General features: G+C 41.5%; 2 protein-coding genes across 4 annotated transcripts; one reads left to right on the top strand and one right to left on the bottom strand.

Moving 5' to 3' along the window:
* The first annotated feature begins 997 nt into the window (after positions 1-997).
* On the top strand, positions 998-26,603 carry LOC6531156 (nuclear transcription factor Y subunit beta). 3 transcript variants are annotated; one of them, XM_002091949.3, is made up of 5 exons: positions 1,001-1,258; positions 22,919-23,625; positions 25,513-25,768; positions 25,838-26,041; positions 26,103-26,603. In XM_002091949.3, the coding sequence occupies exons 1-5, from the start codon at positions 1,241-1,243 to the stop codon at positions 26,439-26,441; spliced, it is 1,524 nt and encodes a 507-aa protein (XP_002091985.2). In that variant the 5' UTR covers positions 1,001-1,240; the 3' UTR covers positions 26,442-26,603. The 3 variants fall into 3 exon arrangements, with proteins under 3 accessions (XP_039227964.1, XP_002091985.2, XP_039227963.1); XM_039372029.1 differs by lacking the exon at positions 1,001-1,258 and adding an exon at positions 16,485-16,623; XM_039372030.1 differs by lacking the exons at positions 25,513-25,768; positions 25,838-26,041; positions 26,103-26,603 and adding an exon at positions 23,775-24,356 and having other exon boundaries at positions 998-1,258.
* Positions 26,604-26,787: 184 nt separating this feature from the next.
* On the bottom strand, positions 26,788-27,689 carry LOC6531155 (thymidylate kinase). The gene is made up of 3 exons (XM_002091948.4): positions 27,542-27,689; positions 27,123-27,489; positions 26,788-27,057 (listed from the first exon to the last, which is right to left on the bottom strand). Exons 1-3 carry the CDS (start codon positions 27,621-27,623, stop codon positions 26,871-26,873), a joined length of 636 nt encoding a protein of 211 aa, XP_002091984.1. The 5' UTR covers positions 27,624-27,689; the 3' UTR covers positions 26,788-26,870.
* Between the last annotated feature and the right edge of the window lie 118 nt (positions 27,690-27,807).

The following is a 27,807-nucleotide window of genomic DNA, read 5'->3' as shown; positions in this document are numbered from 1 at the left end:
GAGTAACCGAACTTATAGATAGAGTTAATTAAAAATATCAGTAAACTATTTTTAGCTCGCACATCAGCTGTCGATATTTGTGGAACTTAAAGACAGTCTAAATGAATATGCCCCAATTCACTCGATTCAATTTGCGTCAGCGTGAAAATTGCTGTATAGATATACATGGTGGTTGTTGTACTATCACAGTGCTGGCTGGGCTTTTCTTTTTTGTTGTAGCTTGTTCCGATATGTCAGTAAGTTAGTTTCGTGTTATGGCCATAAATCAAGCCAAAAATTCAAATGTTATCAGCGCGGCGGGATATTCCACTGCAGTGTGGGTGCGTCTTCCTGTGCCCTCCTTCTCTAGCTACCTCTCCCTCTCTCTCTCTATGTACCTCTTCCTATCTCTCTCTCTCTCTCTCTCTCTGTCTCTTTTGCCGCACTATCCCTATCTCACTCTGGCTGCCGACACTTGCGGGGCGATAAGCAAGCTGCCACCGCTCAGTTAGTTGCCCCTGCTACATTGCTATGCACTTTATATACTGCCGCTGATGCTTTATCCTTCTTACTCTGTGGCTACAATAGAGGTTATCGAAATAGCAGTCACTCACTGGTAGTCACTCCCGTTGAAAAATTGTACAAAAAATGTTTTCATATATTATATATGTACGTAAGTAAATCAATTAGTTATCATTGTGTTAATATTGGTAATTCACATACTTTTTTAGTTTTATGATTCATGTTTTTTCCGAACCTGTTTCTTAGAGAATGATCTGGTTTTTACCCAAATTAAAGTGTTTGCTTCCGTTACTTTTGCACTGACCACGCTTGTATTTACAGGCTTTGATAGGGGAGTAATTAGTTTGAGCGTTCCGCTGGCCTTTCCGCTGCCAGTGTCAATCGCTCTCCTGTATACCAACAGGTGGCATATCTAGCCAAAGCATCGGCCATGGCGCTAAACCACTGTTAACACTGCTGGCCAACATTATAAATGGCCAAGCATCTGGCTTCTGGTGGCTCATTCGCAACAAAGGCCAAAACCAATTCGCAGAAGCCTGAACAAAAAACGCGTCGCGATCGCTGCGAACCGTCGGTCGAAAAGTTTTAGAAAACTTGTGTCTAACATATATGGAAATACCTTCTATAGCTACAAAATATGAAACAAGTATCTGCCAGTTGTCTTTGAAATTTAACCCACACTCATCAGGTTCCTTGAATATCCACAAAATTCAAAAAAACGCATTAGCATTGTTGCGTCATGTGTTCCAAAGCATTGGTAAGTTCAACATTTCTGTAAACGAGCAAAAAAAAAATACAATTGTGGGTACTCTTTCTTCATCATGTTCTCCACTGAAAACAACTATCCTTTACTCAAAATACGAAAAGATTGCAAATGAAACTCTAAAAAAAGAGTGTAGCAGTTTTCGATTTCCTAATTACCAATTACCATTGCCCACATAGAAAAACCTCTTTCTATACAGTTTCAAACACAGAGCTCATTTGAATAATTATAAATCATTGTGTGATTTTGTTTTCACTGTTTCATAAAACCAATACAGTTTGGGATACAGTTTAAAGATCTCCTCGTAAGAATGCATTTGCAACTGCGGCATCCTTTTACCAGGGAACGATAAAACTTACATGAGCTTGGATCTCTGGCAATATGCAAACAGTAATTGAATTAATGCCATGAGCCAAACGAAATGTTGACCGAACCTACACCCACACTCACACCCACACACACACCCACAGCCGCGCACCCACAGCCACACACCCACAAACACAAAGACAGAGCAGCTGTGCACACAGCAAGCCAGAAACGGTTTGAAAATTGGAAATTAACAAAAAGCGAGCGGGAAAAGCGCTGGCACAAATTTAGCTGAAAATCCGAACAAAAAAAGTGGGGTGTTGGAAAAACCTCACTGAAGGAGGATGGGCTTGTGTGCATTTACCATGTTGCTGCTGTTGTTCGTGCAGCATGCGAATTAGTGTTGCCACTCGACACTTTGTCCTGGCCAAAATCTGAGCCATGGCGGAGAAGAACAGGCGAGTGACAGCCGGCCATCACCATCACCATCACCGCCGGCAGCGGAGAAAAGCTTGCACTTTTCTTTCGAGCGCAGTGGGCCTTTCCATTTTCCACTTTCCACTTGCCACCGCCCACTTTCCACCCGCTTTTGAATGCTTAACGTGTCACTTGGCTGCCTCAGAGTGTCGGCATGCAACTCGGCCAGCTGCAAAAATATGCAAATTAGACATCAAAAATGCTTTAATGAAAATTCCGCCTGCGGCAAAAAACAAAAAAAAAACAGAACAGAACAGAACGAAAGAAACAGTGCCTGCAAAAAGCGTTAGCACACTTACGCCACAACTAATGTACATTTCTTGCTCCGTCACTTTCAAAGAATTTAATGCTAGCCATTGCAAAATTGATTTCGCATTTTATGGTGGCCGGATGCTGATTAAACTGGGCCATAAATCGTTCCGGCCCATTGACAACTGGCCATGACGTATGGCAAGTCGCACCCTCGACAGCAGTAGTTCGCTAATTATCATGAAACTGACACCTATGTGAAGCCATCGGGGGAATTAAATAGAGTTTACTGATTACTGATTACTGAAAAATGCAGCTGTTTTATTTGGCTTAAGTAATCCCCGCATTTATAGCGTTCTCTTCGTTAATCAGTTAGCTTCGTTTCGCATGAGCAAATTAAATAAATTTTGCAATTAAAAGTTGCACTCCTTCGGAAGCATTTGTCAACGCAAATAAGCGTAAATTAAGTTTGTTTTGCTTCTGCATTTTTCCCTTTTGGCCATCGCCTTGTTGCCTCCCTTGAATCCTGGCGAATACCCATCCCAAGATACTTCCTATTCGCAGTTGCTTTGTTGAGGCTGTGTGCTTGCACGACCGACTGGCTGTCATTGTTGGCTGGTTTTGTATACCCTTCAAAGGGATGTAAAGTTTTGAAGAGACACAACAAAGCACTTCGAAATACAAGATAGTTTCTTACATTGAGATGGATTGGCATAAACTAGGCTTACAGCCTATTTCTCGATGAGAAATTACCTCATGTTTCATTGGTATTAAGCAAACTACAGTACCTGCCTTGCATTAGGGCATCCAATGACCAGCTAATTGTGCCCATAATTTTATTTTCCATTTTATTTTCTTTGCTAAATGGGTAGCACCGCAATACAAGGATGGCAAGTGCAGCTTCCGCTGCAACTAAAACGGAAACAAAAATGAAAACAAAAATGAAAATGGAAGTGCGACTCCAACGACAGCCGAAGCTGTGACTGTAACTCACAGTCGCATTTCATGTTGTTTTAATTACTTTCTGATTTATTTAGAGTGGTGGCAAGGGGCGTGGAACATCGTGGCATGCCACATTGTTGAATATAATTAGTTGCATTGTCACCTGAATGCAGCCAAATGCAATGGTAAACAAAAACATGTCCCCAATTTTAGAATGGACAAAAAAAAACATGGGCTCGCATAAAATGTGTTCAAACAGCCAAATTATATTTACATTATTTAAGTGCAATGACAAGAATTTCCACAGAAAATTCGGGTAAAAACAACAAGCGCTCTGCTTTTCACACAGAATTAAATTAGTTTCTTGTCTGCTCGCCAAATGTGTGTTTTGACCCGAAATTAGAGCCGAATTTTCATTGTTTATTATTTTAGCCATGCTTTTGTGCCCCTCCATTAAAATATGCATTTTCCCCTGACTTTGGCAAAGTCCTCATCTAAGTAGAGAGCTTAAAGAGAATCAAAAGCCTAGTTTCACATTAGGTACAAAACAAATTGTGTGATTAGCATTTGGTGCGTGTTTTTGACACTACCCACAACCAAAAAACACGTCAGTTAAATAAATGAGTTCGGGCCAAATTGCATCCATTCACTGTGGTCATGTTTTAGCAGTGAAATGTAAAAACATTCTGGCATTCAATAAGCCATAAGCTATGTAATGTAGGTTACCTTGTAGTTAATGCTCGTGATTGGTTTCGAAATTTTACATGCCAGGATTTTGTAAAAACATTTTCCGGTAAACATCTGGAATTAATATTCAAACACTAAGATCTTTGCACAATACACGGCTTAAACTCAAATGCCTTCTAATTGCTTGCCAATTTGCTCGAATTAGATGCATTGCCTGTAGATTTAGTTACGCCAAGATAGTCTTAAGATTTATACACCATTTATCTTGTTGGAATTTCGAATATGTGTTCCTGTTGCTAACAAATCCATTTCCCATTTCAAACAGGAAACATGTGCCTGGGAAATGAGTTGACCTGATTAAACGAACCGAACCGAGCTGAAACCGCAATTTGCAGCAGCAAATTTGCATGCACAACTAATATGCGGTGCTTAAATTAATTAAAATTGTTTATATTTAAAGTATGATTTTTGGGTAATCAACTATCTCATTCGGAAAACCGAGTTAATTTACACCGCAAATGGGTTTTGTCGTTGCCATGACAATAATGCTAATTAAATGCAACTAAAGTTGGGCACTACGCAAAATACTTTGCCCAGTACCTGTAAAATAATAACGAATATACCCACTTTCGTCCTGTTGGCAGTTACCAGTTGCGAGTTTTACCTCGACAGCTGGCAAACGAAAAGTTAACGTAAAAAATGCATATTGCATGCGTGCCCAAAATTTAATTGGAATGCAAATGCACTCCTTTATTCGTGTGCTGTTTTGAACCCCCCATAATTATGGACCCTTTGGGTCCGCGACCGCACTTATCCTGTCTACAATTACACAAACTAATGCCATTTAATTAAGTTCACACGTGCCACAATTAAATCTTCAACACTAATTGATGGGAGCTGCCGAGTGTGTGTGTGTGTGTGTGTATGTGTTTGTGAGTTTGAAGGACATTCGGTTCGTGGTTCATCTGTTATTTTTTGAAGCCCCAAACAATCTCACGTAGTCAGCAAACGACAAACAAATAAACGAAGGAGTAGCAAAAGGTGTAGGACGAATCGTGTTGGGAAATCATAAATAGTTGCTCCCCAGCCCCAAAACGTATCCTTTCCGATGGAATTAGACTAAGTTGAATTTGCGAGGGGAAGTTAGATTTGCTGAGATACAGAAATTACCCATTACTTACCTAACATTTGTTGTATAAAATAATATAATATAACACCATGAAATATATTCAATTTGGGAAGGAAAGGAAGAATTACAGCTATAATGGTGGGATTTTTGAAATAAACAAACTAAATTAAAACTAAATAATCTATTGTTAAAAAAATAATTCAGGTATTTAAATATCTAAAATTATGTTTATGTTCGAACAACTAATATGCCCCAAAATAAGATTACAACATTCGCATTCCGTATATTTGGCACGATTTCTCCTAGAGAAGGGCGTGCCAACTTGAGTAACGTTACTTTTCGAAAAAGGGGGCGGGGCAGATTCGAAAATTATTTAGCAAATTAACAGGCTGACAAGTCAACTGTGTATGCATTCGGAAGTGGCTGACGTGGGTCCAATGGCTATGTGACCGGATTGCCAACAGGCGGAAAACTTATGGATGGCCGGCACGCAATTGCTTACCTTGGCCAAGAAAGTTGGCCCTGTGGGTGGAGCTTGTCCATGGCCATTAAAGTAATTCTCCTGCTGTTTGTTTTTGGGTAGCTTGGTATTTTGTTTCGGTTTGGTTTAGCTTGGTTTGGTTTCGTTTGGTTTGGTTTGCTTGGGTTTGCTTGGGCTGGACTGTGTCTGCTCACCCACCTGGAACGCTAGCGTGTTGTTGCACTTTGTAGTGTCCAAATATTTTGGTTCCGTCTGAGACGGCAACGCAAACACATGCAGCGTTTATTATGTGTATATGTCGGCTTAATGTCCTGTTAAAGTCAGCTTAGAGCGGCATAAGGACTCTTAGGTGCGGAGGATGAGTGAGTGGACATGTTTTCCTCCTGTTGCAACTGAAGCTCCGTAATGAAGTTGCTTGTTAATAAAAATTGAAATTAAAGCGAAACTTAACAAATGGCACGCACAGAATAATGAGAATTACAATCACAGAGAGAAGAACTTTTGGGAAAAACTAAAAAAATATTTATGGTGCAAATGGAAATATTTTAAAAAATAAATTTACATTATAGAATTCCTGAAGAAATAAAATATATTCATAAGGCAAAGCAAGTAATATAATATTAATAAAATAAAAACACAACAATGGCACACTTGTGTGAAAAACTTATTTTGCCGTGCCTGAAGTTAATTAAAGCCGCCAATCTGCTGGTGCCACGCCCCCTTTCCCGGCCAGTGCCTCAAGTATTGCACTTGGCATAATTTGTGCAGCCGGCAGAAGCTCGTATATCAGACAGCAGGCGACGGTCGGCGCACTCCCTCTTCTGAATTCGACAACTCAGCGAACTGAAAAGCGGCAAAAAATAACCATGGCAAGAAGATGGCCAGAACTGGGCTGGCTCTTCGAGGCGGGAATCCGCCAACGAGGTCAACGACAGGCCAAACTGTCCGGCAGAGAGCAAACTTCAAGTGCGACTGTGTCTCTGTGTGTGTGCTTGCGTGTATATCTGTGTGTGTGTGTGTGTGATGGCCAACACTTGGCGGACAATAAAACAATTAAACGCAAAGTCAACATGGCGAGCCAAAAAAGTTAACTCCACTCGACCCGCCACGCCCCCACGCCGTCGGCCCCCAAAATACAACCACAACGTCGACCGCCCCCAATGAATTGAAATGGGAATCGAAAATGGAATGCAGCTGGGCCAAATGCCAGAGTGCCATTTGAATGCAACGAATGCGCCACATGCGGCCAACTATTGCTACTGCTGCTGCATTTGCCACGGGTCGTATACTTAATCAAAACCAAAAACATACACCAACGCACTTTGGCGGATTCTCTCTGGCCGGCTAGTAGCTGGCAACTTTAATTGGAATTTATGGTCGAACACTATGTGGATGACTCAGTGGGTGAGTGATGTGGTGTGGTATTTGAGTGCCGCGCTTTCGAGCTCTCCAGGAGATTGGAACAGGTTACGTCATTTGCGGGGCTTGAGCCCATCTCGCCTTGAGTGACGTTATCCGTAGAAAGTTCTTCCACGCGCCGCACAATATAAAGAAAGCGAATACTATTCGGTTTCCTCTCGGAAAGTTCCAAGGATGCGCCACTTACCTCGCCTCACACACTTCGAAATAATGATGGGGCAACATGAATAATTTCTGCATATACTGTTATGTGGAAGTGTTTAAAGTTTGCCTGAAAGCAAATTACATTTATGCAGGATATTTAAAGCGAGTCACAGATTCCACATTTTTTATAAGGGAATTCTCTTTAACATGAATACTTCCTGATTAAATGTTTAATTTAATGAGTTTCCCATCTTGAAAACGTAAAATACATCTTCTTGAAGGACTTAACCGCACTTTGTAAATTGCGCCTTTCAGTCGCCCGATTAAGATTTTCCATCTCGGGCTGCACTATGACAGCATATGGGAGGTGAAATGTGCCAGTCAACCGCACTATCAAATCTTCGTCAAGCCCCCAAGACCCTAAAGGATATTAACCCATGAAGAGCGCTTCTATCACCACGCCCACCCAATCACAATTTAAATCGTTTTGTGGGCGTTGGCATTGGCGTTGGCCCCTTGTCTGTTGATGTCCGTTTCCGGGACATAATGAATGGTTGGCCATCAATTGACCGAAGCTTCGAGCAATTGCAATTTGTGTCGCCCGATAATTGTCCTGTAACAGGACAAGTGCAATCGTAAGCTGAACTTCGTGCTACTTGTGCATCCGGAAAATATGGCCAGGATTCATGCGGTAAAAGAAGAAGTAGAAGGAGGATGTCGTCGTGCGCTCAACCATAAAATAAAAGATAATCATTATTTTTCTAAGATTGAACATAAATTCTTCGCGTGCGCGCTCCACCATTAAACGTGGTGCAGCTTCCCCGGAAATGCATCAAAATTCGCTGCCTTCCAACGTATCAGTTTCAGTGTCTGCGGAGCGGAAATGCGCTAGCGCAGAGGAAAAGGAATAAAGTACGCACACACACACACACACAGTGGCAACCGCACACCCACAGCCACTCACTCATACACACATACACATACACACGGACATGCACATGCGGCTGGCAGGATGCAGCGGTAGCCCGTGGCCTTTCCAGCTGCAGGACATGTGAGTGTGGGCAAAAGAGTGCTGGGGCGTTAAGAATGCAACGCCTGCAGCTGCTACAGAACGGATGCAGCTCATTTCACTTGGCCAGGCAACAAAATGCAGGCCCAGGACTCCCATCCTGGCCCAGGACACCCACCATCCCCAGGCACCGGGATGAAGATGCATTGCCGGCTTGATTTAATAAATTTTCAAATATTTTCTCGCAAAATATTTTACTGCATCCACGCGACTGAAAGTCAATTTAATAAACTGTTAAGCAAAGTGCAAAGGCTATGAGCGAAGTATGTGTGTACATATTACATATTGTCTTGCTAGCAAACAGGGCATACTCTTACTTTTGAAAGCTAGTCTATTAATGAAGAAGCTTAATCTTAATAATATAAACATTGTTCATAAGTTGTTTCCTGTAAGAAAAGTATTTTCCTTTCACAACTATGTGAGCTGAATTCACGTATATTCTTTTTTATATATTTATTTGGAATATCTTTCATTTAAAATTAGTTTATTTTAAAAATTATGATTAATTTATATATCAACATATCACTCAAGCTTTCTTTTATTAATTATGTACCCCAAATTGCACAGTGTAGTGAAATCGTTGGCTAAAGTGTGCCAAAGTAATACGTAATGTGTTCGAGAAAAGCGTTGAGCATGTGTTCTGCCACATGTACGAGTATGTATGGCTATATGGCTATATGTTTTTCAATGTGTTCGTGGGTATATTGCTCGCGTGCTCGACGACATCCTCCATTAAAACTTAAAAAAAGTTCGCTCGCTTAATTAAATGTCGCATAAAATGAAATCTCGAAACATTTTTCAACCACAAAAATAAAAGGAGCCTTGACTTTACCCTACTTTACGTGCCTCCACCGAATTTCCACCGCGGCACTCCAATGAATTTCCACCCAAAAATTCCACGTCTTACCAACAACCCACCCACTTGAGTTCATCAGCGGGTGGCGCCGATGTCGAAGTGATTAAATTGAGCAACCATTAAAATAAATATGGCGACAAATGCTTCAAGTGTGAGTTGGGTGTAAAAAGTGGGGCAAACTGGCAATGCCACTCCCCTCGGCTCATTAGGGCCACAAATGCGATGGGATTGGGGATGTAGATGGAAATGGGGATGGTAATGATGTTTGGGCTCAGCCTAAAAATTATGCCCAAATTTGTGAATAATATGCGCCGTCTGTGGGAGAGATTTTTAATAATTCATTTTTCGCAGAGGCAAATATGAAAAATCTGCGTTTAAAGGCAGGGCAAGCTAATTGAAATCGATTTGCCAGCCAATCGACTGACCCCATGCAGATGATTAGGTCAGTACTTGGCTGACAAGGTGGCAACAGGGCTATAAGTGCGGCAACAGCTCCTTGAGCTCTTGATGGAAGTAGTGCCTGCTTTCTAGCCATCTCTATCTGCCACTTGAATGCGACAAGCGGCCACGTCGAGTGCTGGCCAAACTGTCATTGTGAATGGGTGGGTGGCTGCTTCTTTGCCAGCCCATCACCCACCAGAACCCACCCGTCCCACCAAGATCCCCCCGATTCATCCGAACCACCAGATCCAGAAGATCCAGCAGACCCACCTGTTTTGCAACGTCCTGAGCTGGCAATCAAGCTAAAAGCACCTGGCCAGGCCCTGAGCTTTGCTTATTTGTTTGAGAACTAGTGGGTGGGTAAGTGTGGGTGAAAAGTGGGCGGTCGGAGGACTCTGGTTGGGCGGCACTTTGGTCCATTGGTTGGACCCGTAAATCTTTCCGCACACTTTAGCAATTTATACATAACCGCCGGCATTTATTGTCACTTTTAGCTGCGAGTTCACCACCCACCATCACCCCAAAACGCCACCCACCACCCACTAAAGCACCCAACCACCCAGAAAGCCCATCACGTTTTGCTATTTACATTCGCCACGGCAACATGGCGAAGCCATTTTTGTACACTTTTTTTGCTGCGCATTTTTTTTCGTAGTGCCACGATAAAGTCATCTTCTTCATTTGCAGCCGCCGGCTGTCCAAGGACCAAAACTTTATTTGCCACCGAACCGCCAAATGGCAAATGTCACGTTGCAGACTTATTAGCGCTTCTCTCTTTCCCGCCCAGATAAAATGTCGCTGCGAAGCGAGATTAAATAATGCTTTTTCTGGCTAGGTAAAAAATATACGGCCAACTTCTTGCGAGTGCTGGGGAAAACAGAGCTTTGCATATTTGTCTTGAATATTTATCAAATTGCCCATACGCACCGTGGCCACGAAGAGAGCCTAAATTTCGGTGTGATTTATGATTGGGGCAAAACCGTTGGGGGGCAGGGATGAGAATGGAAGGGTGTGGCAGTGTGGCAGGCCAGCAGTGTTGATGAATTACTGGCCATAATGATGCATCATTATGTGGAACTAATTGCGGGCCTGGCCCACAGTCAGTCATTTGGCATTGTCAATTACCATCGCCAGCGAATACCGTTCGCTCGCTTCATAAATTAGCTTCGCTGATCGAATGAAAGTTTCATCAATTGTTTATTGGGCCATGGGCTCACACTCGACTTAACCCATATATCAAAATCACGCCATGGATTTTCTGGGGCAGATGTCACATTTAATTGGATTTTCACATCGGCCTTTGTTTGCTTTTCGGCAACGGCGCGTCCTAATAAGCTATTAAATAGGCGCGCCAGGCGAGAGTTTTCCCCTTCACCGAGAGCATAATTGAGGACAACACCTCCACTCCCCTCCACTCCACTCCTCTGCACTCCTCCCGTTCAGCTGTCCCCCTTTCCAAGATTATCCACAGGACATAAATAACACGAGGACTTCCGTTTGCCATAAAAGTGACGCGTCGCTTGGCCAGAAGGCGAAATGGCGCCCAGAATGGCCAATGACAACATTTCCGTTGAGAGAACAACAAGCTCAGGCCCGCAAATCGTAAATTTCAATCAATGGAGCACTCGACTCTTACTCAATTTCGATTCGATCCCCTCAGAAAATCTGCGCCAAAAAGTGAGAAACCGGTTAGTGCCACGCCCTCCGCACTCCGCCCTCCGCCCTCCGCCAGCTGGTCCTTAATTGCAGGACTTACGAAATTTACAGAACACGGCACAAAATATTTGAGTACATTTAGGAGTACTTTTAAATATATGTAAATATTAAAATAAAAAGGAACTTATATAAAATGCATCTCTTATGCATTATTTATAAACACAATTAGAATATTAAACAATGAAATAGGAATTTTAGGTTTTCGGTGCATCTGCAGCAGCAGCTGATGTTAAAAACCCCCAACAAGTTGGAAAACTTCGTGCGAAGCGAATGTGTTGCAATATAACTCGTAAATCATTAAAACTTCGCTCATAAAAATAGGCCAAAATAGGAGTGTCACAGGGGAGAAGATGAAAGTGTGTATATAATAGCACATATATATACACATAGTAGTTGTCCTTGGCCCTTTAGGTTAATCGAAAAACTTTTACCAAATCATTCCGGCAAATTGCCGTTGAAAATAGGCGGCTAACCGCAGGCAATTTTAGCCCCATTTTTTTTGACTAATTTCCAGAATTTCTGCGTTTAGAGCAGCTTTAACTTCGATTTTGGCCAGTTCAACGAAACCAGTCAAACGAAGAGGGGATCGGTGTTATTAAATCCATTTGCCTGCAACACGCAATTTATATGCACATAATTACACAGCGGCCATTCTGATTATACGAACTTAACAAGCTTTCTAGATCGCATGGCCGGAATGGCATTTAATTTCACGTACACAGGTACACGTTATTTCATCACCATCAAACGAGAGGCCAATAATTACAATAATAATATTAATATTATCAAAGTTAATTAGCGATCATCAATCATGCGGTTATACCATTTCGTTTATTTAACTCGGAAAAATAGCATCCAGTTGCCAGTAAATCGCCAATTAATGAGCAACAGTTGATTAAAAAGCATGAAAATGTATACAACACATACTCAGTTTATGATAATTACATAGCACCAAGTTTGCTCAGGGTTTAAGAAAAAAAATCCTCCCAAATGCAAACATTAATGGTTCATCAGAGTTCTTTTAATCATTAACCTTACAAATATACAAACATTAGAGTTGAAAAGCCAAATATGTTCATTTTACATGCGGTTCCCAGTAAAACGCAGCCGCAAAATGTAATTATTTATGAGTACAATTTAATTACAATCCTCGGTGTCCGGCATTTTATTAAATTGGCTAAATAATTCATTGGCCCTGGTCACTCTTGTTTTTTACTAAATCAAATCGATTCCGCTTGCCTTCGGTTTGGGCTAAATTACACCGCTTGAATCTCAGTTGAGTGAAAATCATAACGAAATTGGCAAAATTGGTGAAAATCCCATTGAAACATTACGCAGCTTTCCCCGTCCAAATAACACGACAGCTTTCAACTCGTAAAAGTATTTATGTCCTTTGTATATTTGATTTGTTTTTAATGCGACGCTCGCTGCTGAGGCAATAAAATGTTTTGACGGACAGTGTCGACATGAAAGAGACAAATACACATCACAAGAAAGAGACGAAACTGTGATTCAAGAAAGAGACATTCCGATGGTATGAAAAGAAATACGGAGTAACCAAATTTGAGAAGTAGCGGCCAGTAAGCAAATAAAATTATATTGAAAAATTTATACACAATGTATAAATATGTGTGTACATGTTCGTGGGACAGAGAAACGTTTACGACTAAGTAGCCTGCATGTGTGCAAATGTGCAACATAAACTTTTATGCCATACACAGTTTATATTTACCGCCACTTGACCTTTTTCAATTTTTTGCTGCCCCCTCTGTTGTATCTTTATGAACATGCAGGCCTTTGAAAGAGTTAGGGTTTTTTTGGGTAACAGAGCGTAAAAGGTTTATATGCCGAAAGTCTACTTAAATATGGATGAGATGGAATTGAAGGCGAACACAAATTTCACTGTGAACGGATTTATTTTGCTTGCGCAATCTCAATTCATAAATGAAATAAATATGTAGTGTTAAAGCTAAAGTAAAGCCAGTGTAGAAAAATAAAGTTCGTTTAATCACAGCAATCTATTTATTCGTATTATTGAATTATTTCAGGGCTTATGATTCCATTTGGCCACCCTATGTGTACTCTATAACATATAAGGTTAATTTCCGCTAGCTATTGATTGATTTTGTGATAAGCCAAATGTAATTCCCGTAATTAGATCATTCCAATGACCCAGAATCGAGTAATGGTCCAAAATTTATTGAAATCCCTATTGGCAGCGCAATTAGATGTCATTCAAAAATTGAAATTAATTTTCCCAGCCATGACAAGGCAATTAATCGTGTGTGTCCTTGCTTTTTGCCCAGCGAACATTCTTTGAAACTAGATTTTCCACATTCAACATGTATACACGTATGCAAGAGTGCATAAATCAAAATAAATTTGCCAAATCACGAACTTAATTTAAATGTCACAACAGTAGCAGCAGCGTTGACAAGGGAAAAATTTATAAAAAAAAGCAGAGGAAAATTCCATTTCGTGTATTTATTACGTATGTCCTTAATGTCGCCGCTCTGTGCGTTTATTTATGCATTACGAATTACTTGCGACTTTCTTGCATTTGTCGCGTTCGTTTCCGCCGATGGTCACTGCCAAGCCGGCAGGAGTTTTCCTCGAATTTTCACCGATTTTCTTTGAGCTGGTATCGTTGTTTTCTCTTTTCTCCTTTTTTTTTGGACTGCACGCGCGATTTTCGCAGTCATTGGATAAAAGGGAAATCGAAATTAAACTGTCCAAGGGGCTGTGAAGACCAAAAATTTACGACCGTGCGCGTGCTAAACGTGGCCCAGACACAGGAGCTTTTCGCCCGTCCATTTTCCGATTTCGCTTCAGTTCGCCCTCCCATTTTCCGCTTTTCCAGCCGCCCACTTGGAGCTGCGTGTCCCTTCATTTGGCCGCAAACATCCGCTCAGTGAAATGACTTTGTGGCTGGTTTTACATAACACTGACAGACAGTCGGAGTAAAAGGAAAAGCGAAAAGATTATTGCAAGGACGGTATCGTGAGTGGGGGGGGGGGGGGTTTGGGGGAGTGGGGAGTGGGTAGTGAGGAGTGAGGAGTGCGGAGTGCGGCAGGACCAGCAGGATTAAGTCCTGGCGGTGCATGCATGTGTGCATTTGATTTTTGGCCAACATGAATGGTAAATGCACATTTGTTTCCGGCCAACGCAAGCTCATGATTATTTTATTGAGCCGTTTCTCCGGCTTCTGTTCTGTAGCCTTTCGCGCTGAAATTGGCCCCGACATGCAATTCGCCAGCTGATTTAGATCCGCCACAAACCCTCGTTGCATTCACATTTCCAGTAATCTCGGCAACTTGTATTCATACTTTTGGTTGCTGCATACAGAGAAATTACCACTTACTAAGGTTTAATTTAAAATAATTATGTAAAAACATTTTTGTTGCAATTTCATTGAAATATCTATCTAAATTCTGCTTTAGAGACTTGCAATTTTCAACAGCTTTCGCACTCTTAAATTATGGCGTAGCTTTTATTGTTTCTCAGATCAAATGTGTCAATCTCACGGTGTACTTACACATGTGGCTCGCCTAGTCTTGAGTGGCTTTTCCGGATCGTTGCACGCACAAATTGCCACTCGAATGCCTGGCTTACCTCCACAGTATCTGTATCTTTGTACTTATTCGTATCTGAATCTGCAAGTGCTTCGCTGTATCTTTGCAACTGCAAAGACGGCGACCAAGTATATCTGCATCGCTGGCTCGCAACTGAATTTCACCGAGCACAATATGAATAAACATTTTCATAACCCGTATGGATTTCAACTACTTGCTATCTTGCCAACTTGCTATCTTCCTATCTACTTAGCTGACAATCTCGAGTAACTCAATTTTCAAATTGTGAAAAGGGTTCCCACTTTATACAGCATTATCCGCTTCGGCGTTTTGAACTTTCATGATTTGGGCACAATGTAAATACAATCAAATACTCAAAGCCCCAAGGAACAACTTGAACCATGTTTAGATTTGAGCTCTTGCAGCACACAAAATTACTCTTCAACCTCAATCAATGCAAAACTCAGCACGAGGTCAGTTCCGGGATAATGTCATTGAAAGATTGTCCTTCCAAAAAATGAACAAATTCAAAAACTAGGCGTAACTAGGCACTCTGCCTTCATGTGAATAGATACAAAATAAAGCAGGTGGCTAAAGGCCGAGCTTAATCAAAAGTTTTCACCAGAAACTTTAGCGTGCTACCAAAAATATATTTGCAAAGATCCTCCTTTGCCAAATCTGTTGGCCAACTAACAGAAATTTGTATTGTTTAAAATATGTATTTTATGTGTACTCTTTCCAATGTATTAGAGTACTAAGTCTGTTTGAAATTTAAGTACACTCATTTGCAATTCCATAATGTATGTTTTGATACAAATAAGCGCTTTCACAAAGCTCACAGAGAAGACAAAGTGGGAATTTGTTTGTTGTCACAGGCTGATGTATGCCACCTACAAGGACATGTTTGAAGTGCATTCCAAGCCGTAGGCATTGCTGGAAAGCAAATGCCATACAGAAACACCCCATTCCACCCACCCAACCATCACATTTATGAGGGTAAAGTTTGAACATAAATTGGGCTTGTGTCCTGTGCCACCCACTTGAACTCAACTGAAATGGGGGGAAATGCAATCGACGAACGAATGGGCCAAAGTTTTCGACCAAAAACTGCACAAATAAACAAAGAATGACATTTTGAAACGGCAATTCCAGAAGCAGGACATGATTGTCATTAAGTCCTGCCACATAAATAAGACAAATGAAAAATGAGTCAACGGAAGTGGGTCTCACATGACACTTATTGCTGGTAGCGGCTGCAACGAAACTTCAAAGGCATTTCCGTTCAGCCAGCGCAGTAATGACAACAAACTCTAAGTGGTAATTGCAAAACGTTTTTCCTCGACCATCTGCAAAATGCAGCAAAGTGCTGGAAGTTTTTGTCCACTTCCTCAACTGATTGAAATGGAGTTGGGAATGATGGCGAGTGGCGGGTGGGGAATGTCCTCAATCTGAGTTTCGTTTTGTAATCTCAGCCGGGGTGATAAATTGATGCATAAACCCCAAGGCAATACCCAAAAAGATTTAATAAGAACAGCTGGCAAATATTTGCACACTTGAACGGCTCAGGGCGCCTTAACTTCGTCAATGAGAGAGATTAAACTTTTGCTCGAAGGATGTCAAAGCATCAATTTGTCAGGCGACGACAACAGCTCAAAGGATTGCCAGTGGAGGGTAAAAGCAATCACAGGACCACAGGAAAAAACATATAAAAAAATTAAGGCTACCTAGAGAAAACATTCAGCTGTGACAGATAAAGTGAAGCAACAACTAGACTTGAAAATGAAAACTCTTGGGATCTGATTTTACAAAAATAAATGATTTAAAGTCAATGTCTTATTAAGATCAAAAATTCCATTTAATGACCACTTCAAGTAAGTATGACATCATTTTAATATTTATAATATAATGTGCCCAGAATTTGATCATCACTGCTGCTGCGTAAACAACTCCATCGAAATTATGAAAGGGGGGCTAAGACTTTTGTCATTCTGACATATTTTAATGCGAATTTACAACAGCCTCGAGCTTTGGGTGGGGCTTGTACCGGCCACTTGAGCTGCTAGTCCTCTGACAGTTGGTCAACTTTAATTTTCAGCCCTTTTTCTGGAACCCCATGCCTTTGGGGTCTGAATTCCCCATTCACCATTCCCCACTTGGAGCACATTTTGTGTTGCCTGCTTTTCGGCGCCATCTCCCGGGCGACAGGCAGCGTCGTAGTAAATTTAATAAATAAGTGGAGATCTCTGCTGGATGCCTGTTATTGTTGGTGCGGCACACCTCAATCAAAGCATATATATACGTACATATATAATAGAACAAACAAGTTCTTAACAGAGGACAGGATATAGCGGCCTTCTTTCAACAGGGTCTTCAATAATATTTTACACACACGACAGACATCTAGACTTGGGTCGCTGTCATGTTGTATTCCCGTCGGTTGCTTCCCGGCACAAAAGGGCAAATTGCGAAATAGAAAGCAATAAAGCGGCATCGAATAAAATATCGTAAAAAAAAACCATGTTTTCTGCAACGAAAGCAGACTGTGTTATATGCTCTATATATTATAATACAGGTATATCTGCAATTAAATATATTATAATATTCATTATTTGATATACTTTGAATAGCTCATTTTAGGTAGCGAATTAGAAAAGAAACTAGTACTATTATGAATTACTAAATACAGTGAGCTAAAATGTAGTAGTGCAGTGGTATCCCTTTAATTCCCAAATGATATGAAACACCTTGCATATATAAAACGTTCAAGTGCCATTTATCTCACTAGGCCAAAACTTTCCAACTGACTTCCATCCCGCACACGTAAAAGTGTGCTAACCAAGTGTGAATGTGCGGGTGAACTCTGCATATTTTCTCCATCCTGCCCTTGACACTTAAACACACACCCTCATACTTTCCACGTTTCGGTGTGAGCTAAATTGATTTGACAAATATTTTTCTTGGCGTTTATTACATTTTTTCTGTTGGCATCAGCATTGGAAAAAGACTGCCGATCTGCCCTTTTCAGAGCGCGTAACCCGTCGCTGGCAGGGATTACGCTCGCTATGGCAACAATTTCAATATGCTCCACTACCAGTCAGCCAAACGCACTCAGAAAAAAGGGGGATTAGATATTAGATTTTCAAGCGATTATGCTTACAACTTAAAAGATCTTACAAGATACACTTTCTAAGAGTATTAAATGAAAGCCCTACAACTTAAGTGCTTTCTTTAAATCCTTGGCAATTATCCAGTATGTGCTCGCTTGCCAAAGGATATAGAAATATATTTGAACTTAAAATAAATTCTTTTATTCGTGTGCACACACACAACCTCGCCCTCTAAAAAGTACTATAAGGATGCAAGAATTCCACACGATGCCACAAACACATGCTTGGGGCAACATTTAAATACATGGGGTTGTGTAAACGGCTGAGCGTGTGTGCGTGTGCTGATTGCATTGTTGCACTTGTTGCATTCCCTCCACGCACACGCTCGCAAACCCACTTCATATAAATCAATATGAAAACCAAAGCATACCAAACAATCTGGAATTTTTGCAGCCACGCCAAACTTTCAGGAAGCTAACATAAACATGCCAAAGGAATATATATTTTTAGAAGCATGTTTTTAATTGCCAGAAAATGCAACGAAATTATCTCATTGCTACTTCCCTGCAGTAAAAATAAATAACTGCTTTATTTCCATTGATTAAAGCAATTTTCCATTCTGGCTGCATTGTGCGGCGTATTTGACTCACATTGTGAAATTTTGACCTTACTCTGCCCCCTTGGCTGTAAAGTTTTCCACATGCCACAGTGAAGCATCCCACACATGAAAAGAACTGAAGCGTGGGAGGAAAATGCAGAAAACTACTAAAACTAAAATCGGGTATCTTAGATGTGGAGCGCAATTCTTGGTAACCATAGATGGGTCATTGTTGGTCCGTTGAGAGGTTGGATCTAAATGACCAGCGGTTAAAGGTCAGTGAAAAGCCAGTAATGCACTCGCCTTCAAAAACGGCCAATGAGGGCCATAAAAACCAGGACCACAGAAAGCCAGTGCGTCAGAAGAGGCACTAATTGCAGCATTAGACCACCGATGGAGGCTTCAGCCGGATCAAAGTCTCAGTTGACAGAGCCGTAGTGTATTTAACTTCTCCACCTGCATATGGTAACATGGAAACAGTGCTGGCAAGCTGCAGATTCCAACAAGTCAAGTCCCCTAATAAATAGAGCAAAAAAACCTTTTAAATATAACATGCCAGATAAATTGGCCCCACTATAATAAAATACACATAAACACACAATATATTAAACATGAATATACATTACTAAATTTGGTTATTAATTAGTTGGTGAGATAATTAAAAAATTGTAGAATACATAATTTGTAAAAAATAGGTAGAGTACATATTATATTAGAAAACATTTAATTCCAGCTTACAACCTTTGTCTCGAAATGTAGCTAAAAATCAGACATGCTACCAGCAGTGGTTGTCCCCCACCTCCCATCTCTTTTCAACTATCTTTTACTATCTCTTTCATGCTGCTGTAACCAACCGGCTGCGACTTAGAGCGGCAAAAAGTGAGCTACGTGCAGATGCCTCACCTGTGATAGAGGTGATTAACAGGATTTGCAGCCGGCAGAGCAACCAATCTGCTTCTTTTACCAGTTGTCCTGTGTGCCAGTGTATATGGGTGTGTGTGTGGGTGTTTTGAATGTGCTGGTATGGGTGTGGATGTGGGTGTGTGGTAACATGGTAACCGTAGATGGCACACATGGCGTATGCGTAACATTAAATCTAGAGGATGGCTCTAGCTGCGGCTCTTAATTGAAAAACCAACCCCCAAACATAATCTAAAATGCCGACAACTGTTGGCCAGAGAACATGACAACGAACTAATCCCGAAAAACTTTGAAATTGGCAAAGTTTTGGGCGATTAATTAAAATCGCTTCATGCCATTGATGAAACAATAATAGGAAAAAACCAATATTTGACAATTGCCAATAAGCGCCAGACAGAGCCGAAAAAATAACAATAACAAGGGGGGGGGATCACATCAACAGCAAAGAAAACAAGGAACGAACCGAGCAAGGAGCAACAATTAAAACAAATCGAGGGTAGAATTGCATGCTCATGTTATTGCAGTTATATAAAAACCAAAACCACCAGCACCCACACAAGCCCCAAAAAACACACACCACTACAAGCATGCAAATTGGCACTCTCCCGCTTAGTTGTGCTGTTTTTCCGACTGCTGCCCATGCAAGGACCAAGTTTTCCTCGAACAATTGCCGCCGTGCAGAGAAATTCAATTGAAAACTGAAAGGTCACAAATTTATGCAACATATATGCATCAGTCCACCCGTTTGCCTCCCACATATACATATGCTACAGCTATTGCTAGGTAACTATATATATATAGATATATATATAGATACATACCTGTATATTTGTCTGTCTGTTCTGGCCAGGTGAGCAGCTGAACATTGTCTGGGCACATTGCAGTTTGATTGCAAAAATGTAATTGAATGGCAGCCGAGCTGTTCGACGTGGAAAAAAAGCGGACACAACAAAGGCATAAAATAATAAACAACCAAAAAGGCGCAATCATTTGCATAAAACTCCAAAACGCTATGCGAAAACTAACACCATAAATTATGAAATTATATTTTCAATTGCCCCAGCCGGTGTTATTGTTTTTGTTATTACGCTAGGTTGTGCAACAAAAATATGGGCCAACACACGTTGGGCAATAACAAAATAAATCGAGGCTAAGCGTCTTCCATGGTGCTGAAATTCTATGGTTGTATTTCAATTAAAATTCAGCTGGAAAATATTCAGCTAAACCAAGGAAAAACAGACCTATAAGTGATATCAGGTCATTGTCAAAATCATGTAAAACTATTGCTTTACAATATTACTGACTTAATCTGACTTTAAGATATATTTTAATGGTCATAACCCTAAAAGAAATCTGGTCTTGACTTATATAACATTATCAGCATCTTCACCGTCTCGAAATGTTCCTACATAGTTTAAGCCGCCTTTAAATAAAGTTAGCTTTAACAAAACAAATGTTTAGTTTCATTGCAACTTAATTATTAATGGCGTTAAAATAAAACAGCCAGCAAAGTTAAATTTACTTTGTTCTCAGACAGTTATTCCCAGGAAATCGGCTTATTGGACCCACTTTAAATCACACAAAGAGCGACTGTCCCACAAAGCCACCTGTAAGCCCCGAAAAAGATAACACAAAGTCCGCCCTCACACCTGGTTTTATCAGAAACAAAACTAGGGAAAATCCACGTTTGTAGCAAAAAAAAAAAGAAAAGACAAGGAAAAAGGAAAATAATTCAATTCCATAAACACTTGTTCACACAGTTCACGCAGATCACGCGGTCGCCTTCGTAAGCTGCGACTTGGACGGACTTGGGCGAAACTTCATCAACACAAATTGTGAATTCCATACAAATAGTTTGACAAACTTGCGCTGGTCCCCCCAAAACTTGGGAGCGCTCCAAGGAAGTGGCGGGATCGAAGGTGGGGGGGTGGCGAGACCAGGATAAATGAAAGAAGTTTTGTGGTAGGCCCGGCAAGAGCATAAAAGAAATCTTATAAATCCAGAGCGGCAACAACACTTGCATATATCCGTGATACTGGCGCATATAGCCATGTATGCTACACTTAGAAAAGTGGTTGGTCTTCTTGACTATTTGGCCAATATATATAGAATGCAAAGTTACCGGGCTAAGTTGTAAAAATTTGTGCAGTGCATGTAAAAACCAGATTGAGACAAAAGAACTTGTAGAGCGACAAGGAAAAGTGGGAACAGGAAATGGAGCTGAAACTGGAGCTAGAGAAGCACTGTGTTCATATCTCAGTTTTTGAGCATTTCCGGCGCCAACTATTCGGTCACGTAGTGTGTGCCTTTAATGAATGTAGCTACACGACTATATCTAGATGCCTATATAGGATAGTATAGGATAGGTTGCGCGTGCAGCGCATTATCACTAAAGGTCGCCCAACTATTTTCACTTGGGGCAGTTCTTTTTTGGACAGACCACATAATCAGAGGCATCGCACATAGCCCACCAGACACAAATACAGACATGTCTGTAAATCTTGACCGAAAAGTTTCCCAACCTCAAAGTGGAAATCAGGCGGGGAAAGCCACCCGAAAACTTTTCATCTTATTTGGGTTCGGTTTTGCTCCTGACGTTATTCCATTTTCCAAGCCCATTGATTGTCAACATCCAGCAGGGAATTCAACTTTCCCCTTAGCCGGCTCACTGGGAACTTGGAGGCTGTTTAAGTTTTCGGTTCCGTCAATCGAAATTTTGTTAAGTTCTTAGTTGAATTAGCGGTCGATTTCAGGTTGCAGCACTAGACTACAAAGTTTTTCACATAACACGCAACCAAAACTGAAATCTTAGTTTAAAGAAAACTAAAATCTAAGTTTTAATGAAATTAGAAAGTTATCGATGGTTGTTCTAGTAGTTTGATAACAGCAAACGTGTAATTTTAGAAATGTTGTAATATTGTTGTCCAACTGATAAGCGCGGCTATCAGCGGAGGGTATTGATTATCATTTAATTCCTATCGCAAGGCTTTCCCTAAGTATCTCAATGTTGATAAGAACAAAATATCTACGTCACGTGCAGAGCCATAAATTGAGAATTCGGGGAAGAACAAAAACTAAACTTAACATACTCGAAAACTTTCCAAGAAATATTAAAGCCAATTATCAAATTGATTGGTAGCATTCCGTGAGTACTTAAGGAATTGATTTATTCGTAAATGTATTAATAACAACCAAGAGTACAATGAATAACTATAATGCATATAGCTTTCTAAAATCCCTTTATAAAACCCTCATTGGCTTGGCCGTTAATCTAGTGGCTTAAATAAACCTTTGATGCGCAAATACCCAGGAAATATTTTTGTAAACCTATTCATTGGATGTCTAATCTCATGTGATAAATATTAATCCCCGCATGCATTGTTTGCGATACGAATTGAGGGGTATTTGCATATCATGTCCCCCCGACAACTGTTGACACTTTGCAGTTTATTAGCCACACACAGAACAATTGTTTAACATTTCCGTTCGTGCCGCACCCTTCTTATCGTGCCAATCTCTTTGTTTCTGCCACATTTGCAGCTGCTCCTGGCCGTCATTCTAGCTGCTCGCTGTTTTGGTAGTGGCTCTTCCAGACGAACGCTCGCCATGGCCTGCGATGAGACGATGGAATCGACGCCGGGGCTCAAAAACAATAGATATAGCTATAGAAGTGCCACGGACAACAACTACGACGATTACAACTACAAGTGGGTGCATGGGGATGTGGATGTGGACGTTGATGGCATTGCAGATAGCAACGAGGACGACAACAATGACAACTATAACTACAACAAAGCACCGGCCAAATGGCAGCAGCAACAGCAGCAAAAACTCTACGGAAATCCCATCCACAGCATATACGACAGGCAGCAACATCTACAACGGCAGCAGCAGCAACATGAGCAACAGCAGCAACAGCAACAGCAGCAACTCGAACAACAGCAACAGGGTATGGGAGTGGAAATGGGAATAGGAATGGGACAGGGACAGTTTGATGATGATCCAGAGAATGCTCGCAACGACTTCCGTCTGCAATTGTCCGACTTAAATGCGGCCGTTCAAGGTATGGGCAGGTTTGCTGCTCCCCCGGACCAGGACAAAGACCAGGACAACAGCAATAGCAATAGCAACAGCAATACGAACAGCAACAGCAATGGCAACAGCAACATCAAGGACAACAGCAACATCAACTTGCAGGAGCAATTGTTGCTCGCGCGTCGCAGTCGCAGCAGCAACATGAACCAAAGGTAAGACCCGTGATGGAAAAGGTAACACTTAATTGTACTTGTATTTTAGCCAAAAGTAATGACCAACCTTCTTTCCAAATGTTGTATCTGTATGTAAAGAAGCTATTATCTTATTTCAAAAACATTTTATGATTAGTACCATAAATTAGAACACATAGCATTCAAGGCATCACTGTAAATGGAAAGTATGGCAATGAGTTCTGTTTCCATGAAATGTGGGCGAAAATGATGGAAGCCAACAAAAGGGGATGCAAGCTGTAAACCTTACTCCTTTGCCCGCACCAGTTGCAGTTTCTACTGCATCTCCTCCTGCTGATCCTATTCCATCTGCAGAGACCCATCCATCTCGGCAGTCGACAGTCGGCAGTCCGAATAATCTGGGCTCTGGCTTGCTGGTTGCATATCAACTAAAAGTCAATGACGACATCCCATGACGTAAGCGTGAGCAGAAACGTAAGCGCTTAAGCTGATTTCTCCAGTCGACTGCGTTGTATCCCCTTTGTCAGATTGAACGAGATCAGGAGCTGCAAGGATCATGTGCATTGTGAGCCAGGGATTACGTAATCTGCGTCTTGCATGCACCAAAAAAAGCAGCAATATAAAGGAATATTCGAACCGAAATATGACTGAGGATTCCGGAAGAAAGAAAAAGCAAATAATTCAAGTTGTTCTCAGTTGAAAGGATACTCTGCCACTTTAAGGGGTTTTTTGGCAGTATACCTTATGCATTTAAAGTTTTCATACAAGTTATAGCTAATAAAAATTACTTCTTTAAATGCAAGCTTATATTTATAATATTATTTTTATTAAAGATACAGGTCAAAAATTAATAAAAAAGCTTAGCTGTCAGCAAAAATCGATTTAGATAAAACTCTTAGAAAGCATTCACATGAAAACCACAATTATTCTCTGTTGCAAGAACTGAAAACCGTATAATACCAGGCCCCTTTTTGTGCTAATTTAAACCAGCGCTCACCTCAACTATGCCAGCTGCATTCATTTCACAACATTTTCACAAAGTTTGCGACAAAACTATCAAAGCCGTTGTTGCCCTGAAAGAGGGCTTCAAAAATGCCAACGCCGCTGGATCGGACGGCTAAAGCTTCAGGGCCAGGAAGAATAGGGTATGGTATGGAATGGGCAGGGGTATGGTATCTCTATGGGTATCGGGGTATGGGAGATGTACTGAGTCATTGACAACGAAAGGGGAAATCCGCTGGCAGGCAACGACATTCGCGAAGCGGAGAGCTTTGTGCCGCGCCACAGGCTCAGGACAACGGCATCACCAAGAGCATCTCCTCCTGCCCAACAATCTGAATCTCCCAGCAGCATGGCTGTTGTCCCCATTCATGGACAAAGCCGCGCGCCAAAGCGAAAGCTAAAAAATTCATTGGCATTTGCTGCAGTTGAATGCAAAATGATGCGCTTTTGTTGGCCAACTGGAAAAATTGCGGAAAAGAAGCGGCGGCCATGCAAATAACAAACGTCAAAAACGAACTTATATTTTCAAACCTCGCCACCGCAAGCCATTTCACATAGAGAAAAACTTATCTCAAATGTAAGGTGGTTTCACATTTTTTCTTAAGCCACACAAAGTAAATTAACTATATTAAGCTAATGTTAAATATGTGGAATATTGGATATAATATATTTTTTCAAATTTATACTTTTATAATCATAATAGGATAGGTTGGAATACTTGTAAGTTTTTTAAATTATACGCACAGAAATTTCTTCATGTGTAAAACCGCTTTTGCAGTCATTTCCGCTTGCCTGCGGCGACATCAGGCAGTCGTGGAGGCAAAAGCAGCTCCAGTGGGCCGCGAGATGAGAGCAGCGCTAATTCATGGCCAAAACTAACAAATTTCCATGCATATGCAATTTCAGGTCAGCCATGGATGCAAAAGAAGCAGGAGCAGCAGCAGGGGAACAAGGTCAGCCAGAGTACACCAACAATGAGTTACCATCTGGCGGCCTAGATGATGTGGACATAGAGGGCGAGGAGGATTACGCTGGTCAGGAGGAGGACGTTGACGAACTGAGTTCCCAACTGCCGTACGGGATCCAGAATGTGCGCAAGCGCCGTGTTCGCAGTGTGATGCCACCGGTACCTTTTCTGGGACCCAATCCCAGCACAGATGGTGTAAGTGATTCAATTTCAAACATGGCTGAAAACTATCCTAACAATTCACACACTACTGCCCATTCACAGGTGGTCACCTATCAGTCGTTGTGCCCCACAAATCGGGTGACCGTGAAGTTGGAAAGTGGCGATTACCGTCCCAATCACTATGTGGAGGTTACCTGTGCCCACAGCTACTCACCCCAGCCGTCGAGGAACTACAACTACGAATATGGTTACAGGGGCAATGAACTGCTCCGAGCTCTGCTCTCCGAGCGCAGCGAGAAACGAGAGGTGAGCTACGTAAATTCAATTAAAAATTCAGTAAAATAACCTTAAGGATGCTTTCATTCAGATCTGCTCGGCGACGGGCTTCTCGTGCATCCAGCTCAACCGCACCATCCACCTGATTCGACTGAACGACGCCTCCGGCTGTTGGGAATCGGAGACGCGGACGGTGCCCTCTGGTTGTGAGTGCATGTGGCCGAAGCACAGCTACGGCGACATCGCCTTTTACCATCAGGCGCAAAAGAGGCGGGGAGGCGTGACCGGTCTGCGACCTCATGCCCCCATGAATGTGGATTACAAGCCGGGAGTGGGCTACCGTCAGCTGACCCTGAGGACGAGGAATCCCAAGCCAGCTCCTCGCAGTCGACGCGAGGATATGGGCTACGAGAGCTACGATTTTAACTAGTTTTGAAGGATAACGCCTAATTGGATTCGCGTGCTTCTTTTGGTGGTTTAGCAACTAAGTTTTATCCGCATAAATTATTTTTCGCTTTAGCTTAGCGTTTAGTGAAGAGAGAGTCCCTAGTAAAGGTGTATAAAATAAACGAACTACAATGGAGCAACAAAAGTTGAGTTTGCATGATAAGGGATTAATGAAATTAAATTGCATATGCCACCGGGCTTACACTAAATCCCGCTCCTTAATCCAGTTGGTGTGCAATTCTGTAAATGCATTTCGCTCAACACCTAACGATATCCCTCGTTTGGATTTATTGCCTACGGCTTTATCGTAAATTAAAAGTTAAGCGGCATTTAAAACATTTATAACAAACATTCGTGTATTGCATAAATCAATGTAAATCCCCCCTAATGAATGGCGATGCAAGGACGTGTGCTATGATAACGTGTCCAGGGGTTGAGTGGCCACTGTGGGCAGGAGCTCTTCCGTAATGCTCGCTATCCGGGCATGTAACTCGTCCACAGGTTGACTGGCATCAAACTGGTGCCAATAGCTGGCCTCATTTGCGCAAAGGCGATCAAATACCTTGGCCACACGACTCTGGAATTCCACTTTTTCATAACTGCAATGACAAAAGATATGAGATTGTAATCTTGATGGTTATTTTGTTGCAAATGCTTTACTGACCGCTCTTCACCGTATTGTCCACGATTTGTAAGGTCATTTGGTGGTGCTCTTAGGTAGAAAACTGCATCTGGTTTTATGAGTCCTCTTTCCGGAGCATAGCACCAGTCGAAGTCCAATCCTTTGGCCGAACTATATGCTACGCCGGAGAATGAATATCGATCCACAACCAATGTGTGCCCCTCAAGCAACTTCTGCTTCATCTGGTTCATGTGCTCCCAGCGATTGGCGGAGAACATAAGGTGAATCACCTCATCCTTCAGATCCTTGCTGTTGGTTAAATAGGAGTTAATCACCTGGCCAATGCTAGAACTGCGTTCCGGGAAATTCATAGGCAATGCCGGTATGCCTTTCGATTTCAGTAGCTCAACTAGAAGAGATCACAGATTATATTTAGGTCTTTCAGGGATTCCGTGACTTACCCAACAGCCGGCTTTGAGTGGTCTTTCCACTGCGGTCGCATCCTTCAAATATTATCAACGCTCCACGTTTTCCCGCGCTCATTGCGATCTAAATGTTGCACTTTCCGGCGTTTGATTGCATTTCGACCAGGGCTGAAGAAATTAATTTCCACCAATAAAACATTGTCGGTATTAAGATTCATGTTCAAAATATTGCCTTCGATAAATCTCTTTTCGTAACAATTCACTACAAAATGTTATAGAATGGGAAATATAAGAACTATTTA

This window comes from Drosophila yakuba, chromosome 2R, assembly GCF_016746365.2.
Source record: "Drosophila yakuba strain Tai18E2 chromosome 2R, Prin_Dyak_Tai18E2_2.1, whole genome shotgun sequence".
NCBI lineage: Eukaryota > Metazoa > Arthropoda > Insecta > Diptera > Drosophilidae > Drosophila > Drosophila yakuba.
This window is presented reverse-complemented; position numbering and strand designations above follow the sequence as displayed.

What these genes read in the sequence shown, in the direction of transcription:
- LOC6531156 (XM_002091949.3), top strand. An exon ending in AGCAGCAACATGAACCAAAG is followed by an intron (nt 23,626 to 25,512) that starts GTAAGACCCGTG and finishes ATGCAATTTCAG; the next exon opens with GTCAGCCATGGATGCAAAAG. An exon ending in CCAATCCCAGCACAGATGGT is followed by an intron (nt 25,769 to 25,837) that starts GTAAGTGATTCA and finishes GCCCATTCACAG; the next exon opens with GTGGTCACCTATCAGTCGTT.
- LOC6531155 (XM_002091948.4), bottom strand. Translation starts at nt 27,623, where the DNA reads ATGAGCGCGGGAAAACGTGGAGCGTTGATAATATTTGAAGGATGCGAC. An exon ending in CACTCAAAGCCGGCTGTTGG is followed by an intron (nt 27,490 to 27,541) that starts GTAAGTCACGGA and finishes GATCTCTTCTAG; the next exon opens with TTGAGCTACTGAAATCGAAA. An exon ending in GGACAATACGGTGAAGAGCG is followed by an intron (nt 27,058 to 27,122) that starts GTCAGTAAAGCA and finishes TTGTCATTGCAG; the next exon opens with TTATGAAAAAGTGGAATTCC.